The sequence below is a fragment of the Scyliorhinus torazame genome, chromosome 4 (assembly GCF_047496885.1).
Source record: "Scyliorhinus torazame isolate Kashiwa2021f chromosome 4, sScyTor2.1, whole genome shotgun sequence".
NCBI classification, from domain to species: Eukaryota; Metazoa; Chordata; class Chondrichthyes; order Carcharhiniformes; family Scyliorhinidae; genus Scyliorhinus; species Scyliorhinus torazame.
In genome coordinates, this window is record NC_092710.1 from 188,675,767 (window position 1) to 188,687,908 (window position 12,142).

The following is a 12,142-nucleotide window of genomic DNA, read 5'->3' on the forward strand; positions in this document are numbered from 1 at the left end:
TGTTTGGGCTTCCTGGGTGAAGGGAGTGGCGCCGATGTGTCTGGATCTGTATCTGATACCTGAGTGCAAGTCTTTTGTCCTGGGGAAATGGGCCATTAGAATGTAAATCGGCTGGGGTTTTCGATAGTGTCTGGTTCGCTAGTGGCAAATATACACTTGAGCTCTGAGTTCGTCTGGATCCTGCATTGGCCATATTTCCCTTGATTCTTTGCAAGTGGCCATATTTCCCTTGATTCTTTGCAAGTGGCCATATTTCCCTTTGTGAGTGGCCATCCCAGGTGGCTACAAACTAAAATTGTTAAAATCTCATTTGTGGATTCTGGAATATTAGACCAAATTATATATTGTAATAATCTTATTGTCACAAGTAGGCTTACATTAACACTGCAATGAAGTTATTGTGAAAATCCCCGAGGAGCCACATTCTGGTGCCTGTTCGGGTACACGGGGAGAATTCAGAATGTCCAAATTACCAAACAGCACGTCTTTTGGGACTTGTGGGAGGAAAACGGAGCACCCGGAGGAAACCCACGCAGTCACAGGGCGAGCGTGCAGACTCCGCACAGACAGTGACCCAAGCCAGGACTCGAACCTGGGACCCTGGAGTTGTGAAGTAACAGTGCTAGCCACTGTAAATTAGGATAAATTCTTAAGAACATTTCTTACCGTTAAGAGGAAATATGTTTGAAAGAGAATAGATTTTCCAATTCTAAGCAATACATTTTTTGACCATAGTATTTAGCTTAGAAGAAAACATTGGAAAGATTGAAGTGATATCCTGGTCATGATATTTATAAATAGTTTGCATGAAATTCTGCAATTCAGTATTTTGAGTAATTTATCATTTTCAATTTTATATGGTTAAAAACCATTTATTTCAGGTTTAGTGAAATATAATCAGTTTATATAAAGAAAAAAAATATAATATATATTTATGTTTATTCTGGTCCCCAAGTCATATTCTACCATAGCATATGGACCAAATGCTGGAAAATGGGATTAGAATAATTAGGTTTTTTTTAAAAAAAAAAAATATTTTATTAAAATTTTTCAAACAAAACTTTTTCCGTTTTTACAACTCAACAAGGGATTATACATTAACTGGTAAATAACATTATTTAAATAATATAGTGAACTAACAACAACAACTAAAAGAAAAAAAAAAAAGAAAAAACAAATAGCAAAAACACAAAATAGTGCTCCCCCCCCCTCCCCTCTGGGTTGCTGCTGCTGTCATTTCTATCTTTTCATTATCGTCCCGTAAGATAGTCAAGGAACGGTTGCCACCGCCTGGAGAACCCCTGAGCCGATCCTCTCAATGCAAATTTTATTCGTTCCAATCTTATGAACCCTGCCATGTCGTTTATCCAGGCCTCCACGCCTGGGGGCTTCGCTTCCTTCCACATGAGTAGAATCCTACGCCGGTCTACTAGGGACGCAAAGGCCAAAATATCGGCCTCTTTCGCCTCCTGCATTCCCGGCTCTTCCGCAACCCCAAATATAGCTAGCCCCCAGCCTGGCTTGACCCCGACCTTCACCACCTTTGAAATTACCCTTGCCACGCCCCCCCAGAACTCGTGCAGTGCCAGACACGACCAGAACATGTGTGTGTGGTTCACCGAGCTTCCCGAGCACCTCCCACACCTGTCCTCCACCCCGAAGAACCTGCTCAGTCTTGCTCCCATCATATGTGCTCTATGTAGAACCTTAAATTGAATCAGGCTGAGCCTGGCACACGAGAACGAGGAATTTACCCTACCTAGGGCATCAGCCCATAGCCCCTCCTCAATCTCTTCCCCCAGCTCTTCTTCCCATTTTCCCTTCAGCTCCTCTATCATCGCCTCCCCCTCGTCCCTCATCTCCCGGTATATTTCGGACACTTTGCCCTCTCTGACCCATACCCCAGAAATCACTCTATCTTGCATCCCCTGCGTTGGGAGCTGCGGAAATTCCCTCACCTGTTGCCTCGCAAATGCCCTCACTTGCATATACCAGAAGGCGTTCCCCGGGGGCAACTTATATTTTTCTTCTAGCGCTCCCAGACTTGCAAACGTCCCATCTATAAACAGGTCCCTCAGCTTCCTAATTCCTGCTCGTTGCCAACACTGGAACCTCCCATCCATCCTCCCTGGGACAAACCTGTGGTTATTCCTTATCGGGGACCACACCGAGGCACCCGTCACTCCCCTGTGTCGCCTCCACTGCCCCCAGATCCTCAAGGTTGCCACCACCACTGGGTTTGTGGTTTATCTTTTCGGGGAGAATGGCAGCGGTGCCGTCACCAGCGCTTTTAGGCTCGTTCCCTTACAGGACGCCATCTCCAGCTTCTTCCACGCTGCTCCCTCTTCCTCCCTCATCCACTTACAGACCATCGACACATTGGCGGCCCAGTAGTAGTCGCTCAAACTCGGCAGCGCCAGTCCCCCTCTGTCCCTACTATGCTGCAGGAACCCCCTCTTTACTCTCGGGGTCTTTCCTGCCCACACAAAGCTCGTAATGCTCCTGTCTATTTTTAAAAAAAAGGCCTTTGTGATCAGAATAGGGAGACACTGAAACACGAAACGAAACCTCTGGAGGACCACCATTTTAACTGCCTGCACTCCGCCTGCCAGCGATAGCGGCACCATATCCCACCTCATAAAGTCCTCCTCCATCTGCTCCACCAGTCGTGTCAGGTTAAGTCTATGCAGGGTTCCCCAGTTCCTGGCCACCTGGATCCCCAAGCATCGGAAGTTCCTTTCCACTCTCCTCAGCGGCAGAGCATCTATCCCCCTTCCCTGTTCCCCGGGGTGCATTACAAAAAGCTCGCTCTTCCCCATATTTAGTTTGTATCCCGAGAACTCTCCAAACTCCTTAAGTATCTGCATTACTTCTGGCATCCCCTCTACCGGGTCCGCAACGTATAGCAGTAGATCATCTGCGTAGAGCGACACTCGGTGCTCCTCTCCCCCTCTAAGCACCCCCCTCCACTTCTTAGAATCCCTCAGCGCTATGGCCAGTGGTTCAATTGCCAACACGAACAGTAACGGGGACAGGGGACACCCTTGTCTTGTACCCCTATGTAGCCGAAAATACCCCGATCTTTGGTGGTTTGTGACTACGCTTGCCACCGGGGCCCCATATAAGAGTCTGACCCATCTAATAAACCCCTCCCCGAACCCAAACCTCTTCAGCACCTCCCACAGATAGTCCCACTCCACCCTATCGAATGCCTTCTCTGCATCCATCGCCACCACTATCTCTGCCTCCCCCTCCGGTGGGGGCGTCATCATCACCCCCAGCAACCTTCGTACATTAACATTCAGTTATCTGCCCTTTACAAACCCTGTCTGGTCGTCATGCACCACCCCTGGGACGCAATCCTCTATCCTTGTCGCCATCACTTTTGCCAGCAGTTTGGCATCTACATTTAGGAGTGAGATAGGCCTGTATGACCCGCATTGCAGCGGGTCTTTATCTCGTTTCAGGATTAGCGATTATCGTCACCTCCGACATTGTCGGGGGTAGCATCTCCCTTTCCTGAGCCTCATTAAAGGTTCTCGCCAAGAGCGGGGCCAACAGATCCATATACTTCCTGTAGAATTCCACCGGAAACCCGTCTGGTCCCGGGGCCTTCCCTGCCTGCATGTTCCCCAGTCCTTTAATCACCTCATCCACCTCGATTGGCGCCCCCAGACCTGCCACCTCCTGCCCCTTCACCTTCGGGAACCTTAGCTGGTCCAGAAAGTGTAACATTCCTTCTTTTCCCCCCAGGGGTTGGGACTTATATAGCCTCTCATAAAAGGTCTTGAACACCTCGTTCACTTTCCCTACTCTCTGCTCCATATTTCCCGTTTCGTCCCTAACTCCTCTGATCTCTCTCGCCGCCATCCTCTTCCGAAGTTGGTGGGCCAACTGCCGGCTCGCCTTTTCCCCATACTCATATTGCATCCCCTGTGCCTTCCTCCACTGTGCCTCTGCCTTTCCCGTGGTCAGCAGGTCAAACTCCGTCTGTAGTCTTCGTCTTTATCTGTATATCCCTTCGTCTGGGGCCTCCGCATATTTTTTATCCACCCTCAAAATTTCCCCCACTAATCTCTCTCTTTCTTTGCCCTCTTGTTTCCCCTTGTGGGCTGATGGAGATCAGCTCTCCTCTAACCACCGCCTTCAGCGCTTCCCATACTACCCCCACCTGAACCTCCCCATCGTCGTTGACCTCCAGGTATCGCTCAATACACCCCCTCACCCTTCCGCAGACCTCCTCGTCCGCCAGTAGTCCCATATCTAGTCGCCAGAGTGGGCGCTGCTCCCTTTCCTCTCCTAGTTCCAAATCCACCCAATGCGGGGCGTGGTCTGAAACGGCTATGGCCGAGTACTCCGTTCCTGCCACTTTCGGGGTCAGTGCCCTTCCCAAAACGAAAAAGTCTATCCTGAAGTATACCTTATGGACATGGGAGAAGAAAGAGAACTCTTTAGCCATCGGCCTGGCGAATCTCCACGGATCCACTCCCCCCATTTGTTCCATAATCCCTTAAGCACCTTGGTTGCTGCCGGCCTTCTCCCGGTCCTGGATCTGGACCGGTCTAGCCCTGGATCCAGCACTGTGTTAAAATCCCCCCCAATTACCAAGCTTCCCACCTCCAGGTCCGGGATACGTCCCAGCATTCGCTTCATGAATCCCACGTCATCCCAGTTCGGGGCATATACATTCACCAGCACAACCGCCTCTCCCTGCAGTCTGCCACTCGCCATCACATATCTGCCCCCACTGTCCACCACTATATTCTTAGCCTCGAATGATACACGTTTCCCCACCAATATTGCCACCCCTCTGTTTGTTGCGTCCAACCCTGAGTGGAATACCTGTCCCACCCATCCTTTTCTTAATTTAACCTGATCCGCCACCTTCAGGTGCGTTTCCTGAAGCATGACTACATCCGCCTTCAGTCTCTTTAAGTGCGCAAACACCCATGCCCTCTTAATCGGCCCATTTAATCCTCTCACATTCCACGTGATCAGCCGGATTGGGGGGCCATTCAGCCCCCCCCTCCCTCGTCGACTAGCCATCCCCTTTTTTAGGACATCTCCCCATCCAGGTCCCGCGCACCCGTCCGTCCCCCAGGCAGCGCCTTCCCGCCCCGGTCCCTCATCTCTTACCAGCTCCCCTTTCACTCAGCAGCAGCAACCCAGTTAATCACCCCCCCCCCCCCCCCCCCCACTAGATCCCCCTCTAGCTTGGTTACTCCCCCCATATTACTTCCGGAAGTCAGCTAACTCTGGCTGACCTCAGCTTCCCCCGTTCACTCTTTGACCTCCCTGCGTGTGGGACTCCCTTCCTTCCTGCGCCCGTTTTCCCGCTATAATTTCCATAGCGCGGAAAATACCCGCGCTATCTCTCAGCCCCGCCCCCTCTGGCGCAGTTCCCTCATTCCCCTTCCCTGTCCCTTTTTCCACCAGCGCACATATTTCTTCATGTCCCCCCCCCCCCCCCCCCCCCCCATCGGGGGTGGAGAAATTCCCCGTCTATTTCTTCATGTCCCTCCCCCCCCCATCGGGGGTGGAGAAATTCCCCGTCTAACATTGCTGTACAATAGTCCTCCCCTTTCCCCACTTTACATTCCTGTATCACCACCTCGCTGCTTCTCTCCAAACATCAAACTCTCAAATCTAGTCCAGTTTCTCTTCTTGGATGAATGTCCATGCCTCATCCGCCATCTCGAAGTAGTGGTGCTTGCCCTGATGCGTGACCCACAATCGCGCCGGCTGCAGCATCCCAAATTTTATTTTCTTCCTATGGAGTACCGCCTTGGCCCGGTTAAAACTCGCCCTCCTTCTCGCCACCTCCGCACTCCAGTCCTGATACACCCCTATCACCGCATTCTCCCATTTGCTACTCCGTGCCTTCTTGGCCCAGCTCAGGACCATCTCTCTGTCCCTGTAGCGATGGAACTTCACCACTATTGCTCTTGGTGTTTCACCTGCCTTTGGTCTTCTCACGAGGACCCGGTACGCTCCCTCCACTTCCAGGGGGCCCGTTGGGGCCTCAACTCCCATTAGCGTGTGGAGCATCATGCTCACATAAGCCCCAACATCAGCTCCCTCTGCTCCTTCGGGGAGACCTAGAATCCGTAGGTTTTTCCTCCTTGAGCTGTTCTCCAGGGCTTCCAGCCTTCCAATGCACCTCTTGTGTAGTGCCGCGTGTGTCTCCGTTTTTACCACCAGGCCCTGTATCTCATCTTCATTCTCGGCTGCCTTTGCCTTCACTCCACGGAGCTCCATCGCCTGGACCTTTTGTGTTTCCTTCAGCCCCTCGATTGCCAGTAGCATCGGCGCCAACACCTCTTTCTTAAGCTCCGCCACACATCGTCGGAGAAACTCCTGCTGGTCCGGGCCCCATACCATCTGGGTTCCATCCGCCGCCATCTTGCTTCTCCCTTCTCTTCTCTGCCGCTGCTCCAAAGGATCCTTTGCAATCTGGCCACTACTGCCGCTCCTTTCCATACACACCCGGGGGGACTGGGTTAGGTCGAAAAAAAATTCCGTTGGGGCTCCCGATAAGAGCCCAAAGGTCCGTTAGAACGGGAGCTGCCGAAACGTGCGGCTTAGCAGTGCATCACCGCAACCGGAAGTGAATAATTAGGTTCTTGATGGTCGGCATGAATGCATTGGGCCAAAGGGCCTCTTTCCACGCTGTAAAACTCTGACTCCAGGCTATATAATTGTGTGTATGCGATCATTTTCAATTGAAATTGATTGAAAATAATTTTGTGCTTTTCTTGCAATCAATATCAGCAGAAAATATTATCCATCATTTACATTAGATTGGATTCAATATCAGAGGTAAAAAGGTGATGTTATAACCACTCCTCCCATATCCACATGGCAGCCAATGCTTGAAAGTCATTTTCCATTCGATTGGATTCCACATCAGAGGTAAAAAGGTAATATTCTAACCACTTCCCCCATACCGTTATGGCAGCCACTGCTCGACAGTCACTGGTTAAAATAGGTTATCGGCTTTAATTGATGGTACTATTAAACATAGTGTTAAACATATATATAATGCAACGTGTGATGTTCGCTAACTTTTGTTTGTTTTACAGAAAACTGTGTATGGAGCAAATGTTGTGATCTTTGAAGGAATTCTTGCATTTGCCAACAAGGAACTCCTAAAGGTGCACAGCTATTTTTCATTACAATATTGAAACAAAAACTGTTTAAGTACCAGACTAATTGTGCCCGGTACTGAGTAGTAGCGTATTGAAATTAGTAATACTTTTCTGGAACGTAATGCCTTAAATTTCTTACATTGAAATGTAGTATTGTTTGATTCCACATGAAGACCTAAGAATTGATGACAGTGGAAATTCTGTATTCTTGTCATATGTTATAGTTTCCGCTGAGCTGCTTTTCATTCCACTTTTGTGAAGTTCTCCTCAGAAGTTTAAAATCTTTCTTTTTTAATTCCAATGTGGTCACTGTATCATAGCATATAGTCTTTTAAATTCATAACAAGAGCTGAATTTTCAAAAAATACATTTTAGTCTATTTTCTTTGTCACAGAATTGAAACTTTGTTCTACCTTCATGACTTAATGGTGGCATATAATCTAATGTGCTCCAAAAACATGAATCATGGTCTTTGTCTTCACCTGAGAATTTCTTTTGATGGTAATGGAAGGATTAATGAAGGTCATCACCAATTGCTGTGAAGTAGTAATAAGGAACATTGAACCTTTTTCAAATCATATACAATGTTTTTAATAAGTGAAATAATATAGTAAATCATAAAAATACAGAAACACGCTTAATACTTGGTGTGTATACTTCATTAACATAATTAGCTTTAGATGAAATGTACGGTTGCTTTACTTGCACAGCAGCTGACAAGGATTTTAAAGGTTACTAGCCTTTAATTATGAGATTGAATGCTTGGAAGGTGGTGAAGATGCTAGAAGAGCAAGGGGTGAGACAAATTTGGTGCTCAGCATTACACCACCATCATGGGTAGGGCATGTTGAGCAAAATATAGTCAGATGGAAAGACATCAGTAAGGGGCAACGTGTCAGCGCTGATTAATCAATAGTTTTGCGATCACACTGTTTATTTTGCTTAATGTTAAGATGAGCAATTCTTACTGCTATTCTAGAACCACAGAAAAGTCCAACACAGAAGGTCATTTGGATTATCAGGTCTGTGCCAGCACTTTCAAAGAGCAAGCCAGTTAGTCCCTCAAGGTTCCTCCAATTCATTTGTTGTGTTGGGCCTAATAATTTCCCTACATTTTAACATCCTCCGCCAGACTGGTCAGGTTCCACTTGTGGATTTGTGTCCAGTCATGGGCAATCTGGATCCCCAGGTAGTGGAATTTGTCTTGGGCTACTTTAAATGGTAGTCCCTCCAGCTCTGCCCCTTCCCCTCTCTGGTTCACAGGGAATATTTAACTCTTGCTCAGGTTGAGTTTGTAGCCCGAGAAGGCTCCAAACTCTCGTAAAGCTTCATGATTCCTTCCATGCCGCTTTGCATGTCCGAGATGTAGATGAGCAGGTCATCCGCATAGAGCGCGACTTTGTGCTTTCTGTCTCCTCTGTCTCCCTTCCAGCCTCGCTGCTCTTGAGGGCGATTGCCAGGGCGAATAGGAGTGGGGACAGCCCTGGGGGCATCTCTGCCTGGAAGTATTCAAAGCTGGTAGCGTTGGTCCATACGCTCTCCTTGGGGCGTTGAACAGGAGTTTCACCTATGAGGTGGATCCTGTCCCTAGCCCAAACTGCTCTAGTACCTCATTTAGGTACTTTCACTCGACTCTGTCGAAGTCCTTTTCTGCACCAAGGAAGACGATCACCTCTGGTGTTCTCTCCCCGGATGCGGTCATTATCATGTTCAACAGTCGTCTAATGTTCGCTGTTAGCTGTCTAGCCTTAACAAAGCAGGTCTGACCTTCTGAGACCGCCTCTGGTATGATTTCTCCAGCCGCTTGGTCGGACCTTTGCGAGTAGTTTTGCGTCTGCATTAAGCAGCAAGATGGGTATCTATGTTCCGCACTCCGTTGAGTCTTTGTCCTTTTTGGGTATCAGTGACATGGTGGCTTATGTTAGCGTTGGAGGCAGCTAGTCTTGTCTCCGTGTTCGTAGAAGGTCCCCCGTGTCTGGCGGAGTTGATGCACTGCTTTCCTGTGGATTAAATTCCATTTGTCGCTTTTTCCTCTCTGCCAGAAACTCTATGCTAGGGGCCTCAGAGTATCTTCTGTCGATCCCCAGAATGGAGTCGATAAGTTGTTGCCTAGCTGCCCTCTCTTCCCTGTCCCTGCCTGCCTTGTCGTCGATAATTTTTCTCTCATCACAGCATCCACTACCACCCAGAACATGGACGGTGAGACTTTCCTGTTCCAGTTGTTAGTAACATACTTGCCTATGGCCTGTATTCTTTTCTGGCAGAAGACCTTGTCGGCCAAGAGGGTCGGCCAAGACATCAGTAAGGGGCAACGTGTCAGCGCTGATTAATCAATAGTTTTGCGATCATACTGTTTATTTTGCTTAATGTTAAGATGAGCAATTCTTACTGCTATTCTAGAACCACAGAAAAGTCCAACACAGAAGGTCATTTGGATTATCAAGTCTGTGCCAGCACTTTCAAAGAGCAAACCAGTTAGTCCCTCAAGGTTCCTCCAATTCATTTGTTGTGTTGGGCCTAATAATTTCCCTACATTTTAACATCCTCCGCCAGACTGGTCAGGTTCCACTTGTGGATTTGTGTCCAGTCATGGGCAATCTGGATCCCCAGGTAGTGGAATTTGTTTTGGGCTACTTTAAATGGTAGTCCCTCCAGCTCTGCCCCTTCCCCTCTCTGGTTCACAGGGAATATTTAACTCTTGCTCTGGTTGAGTTTGTAGCCCGAGAAGGCTCCAAACTCTCGTAAAGCTTCATGATTCCTTCCATGCCGCTTTGCATGTCCGAGATGTAGATGAGCAGGTCATCCGCATAGAGCGCGACTTTGTGCTTTCTGTCTCCTCTGTCTCCCTTCCAGCCTCGCTGCTCTTGAGGGCGATTGCCAGGGCGAATAGGAGTGGGGACAGCCCTGGGGGCATCCCAGCCTGGAAGTATTCAGAGCTGGTAGCGTTGGTCCATACGCTCGCCTTGGGGCGTTGAACAGGAGTTTCACCTATGAGGTGGATCCTGTCCCTAGCCCAAACTGCTCTAGTACCTCATTTAGGTAGTTTCACTCGACTCTGTCGAAGTCCTTTTCTGCACCAGGGAAGACGATCACCTCTGGTGTTCTCTCCCCGGATGCGGTCATTATCATGTTCAGCAGTCGTCTAATGTTCGCTGTTAGCTGTCTAGCCTTAACAAAGCAGGTCTGGCCTTCTGAGACCGCCTCTGGTATGATTTCTCCAGCCGCTTGGTCGGACCTTTGCGAGTAGTTTTGCATCTGCATTAAGCAGCAAGATGGGTATCTATGTTCCGCACTCCATTGGGTCTTTGTCCTTTTTGGGTATCAGCGACATGGTGGCTTATGTTAGCGTTGGAGGCAGCTAGTCTTTTCTCCGTGTTCGTAGAAGGTCCCCCGTGTCTGGCGGAGTTGATGCACTGCTTTCCTGTGGATTAAATTCCATTTGTCGCTTTTTCCTCTCTGCCAGAAACTCTATGCTATGCCTCGGAGTATCTTCTGTCGATCCCCAGAATGGAGTCGATAAGTTGTTGCCTAGCTGCCCTCTCTTCCCTGTCCCTGCCTGCCTTGTCGGCGATAGTTTTTCTCTCATCACAGCATCCACTACCACCCAGAACATGGAAGGTGAGACTTTCCTGTTCCAGTTGTTTGTAACATACTCGCCTATGGCCTGTATTCTTTTCTGGCAGAAGACCTTGTCGGCCAAGAGAGTCGTGTCCAACCTTCATGGGGGCGTTGGGCATGGCCCTTCTCCAACCTCATATCCATGTAATGGAGTATTCCGCTCTGACGATCTGGAAGCATCAATTTCCCCACTACAAAGAAGTCGACGTGGGTGTACATCACGTACTGGTGAGAAGAACGAGAATTTCTTCTCACCTGGGTGTCCCACCCTGCCCTTCCTTCCCTGCAGTTGGTCCTTCTCCCTTGGGTGAGTCTCTTAGAGGAAAACTATGTCAGCTTTCATACTTTTCAGATGGGCGAAGACTCTGGATCTTTTCACCGGGCTGTTAAGTCTCCAGATGTTCCATGTGACTATTCTGATGGGGGGTACAGCAGCCCGAATGTGATTTTGTTTTTAAATAGGACCAACTTTTCCTGATTAATTTCTGCCATGTGCTTTGCCAGTTCCACCCCAATGTCCTGGTAGACTCTGATTTTATGTCCCTCCCGGTGCATGTCTTCATCTGTCTGGCCCAGCGAAGGATCTTTTCCCAGTCCTGGTACTTGTGTAGCTTGACTATTATTGCTCTCGGCTGTTCCCCCGCCTTGGGTTTTGGTCAGAGCGACCTGTGAGCCCTGGTGATATCCGGTGGCTTGGGAAGCTGTCCCTCCCCACTATGTTGCCCAGCATTTGGGCCACTTCATCGGTCGGGTCCCTGCCCTCGATACCCTCTAGCAGGCCCGCTATTCTGATGTTCTGCTCCCTCGACCGGTTTTCTTGGTCCTCGACTTTTCCTTTCAGGCTACCCTGGGTCGCCAACAACCTCTTGATTTTGGCCTCCAGAGCAACGATTTCCATGCCGCCGCCTTGACCGCTGCCTTTATTTTGGTCTTGATGTTGTCCTTCATTGCCTTCAGTTCCCCGGTGAGGGATGTCTTCCATCCAATGTCTGTCACCGAGGGGAGGGGAGCTCGCTTTTGGGGTCGCCGTTCTCCCTCTCTTGGGGGTGGCTGGGCACCCCTCGCCTTGTGCGTCTGCAGACCTGCTTGCTCGCCATTCCTGTCCCTTGCTGCACTTCTTGTCATCCTTGCTGCACTTCTTGTAATCCTTGCCACCTCTTGAGCAGCTGCTTCCTGGCATTTTCGTTGTACATCTTGTTGTTGAGGGAGAGGGGATGATTTGCAGCTAAATTCGGTCAAAAGTGCCTGTTTTGCAGTCTCATGGAGGAGAGCCACCTGATGTGCGACTACTCAGCACATTCCCATCACCGAAGTCCATATCCATGGTATCTTAAGGAATGCTATTGCATTGGAGGTGGTTCAGAGAAGGTTCACTA

The 12,142-nt window shown here is 49.0% G+C and overlaps 1 protein-coding gene across 4 annotated transcripts in view; it reads left to right on the forward strand.

The window, feature by feature from the left end:
- LOC140410645 (uridine-cytidine kinase-like 1) overlaps positions 1–12,142 on the forward strand; it is a 170,239-nt gene that overhangs the window by 46,082 nt on the left and 112,015 nt on the right. For all 4 annotated transcript variants that reach the window (XM_072499009.1, XM_072499008.1, XM_072499011.1 and 1 more), the window contains exon 5: positions 7,083–7,154. In XM_072499009.1, coding sequence (XP_072355110.1) covers positions 7,083–7,154 — 72 coding nt within the window. The remainder of the gene's footprint in view (positions 1–7,082; positions 7,155–12,142) is intronic.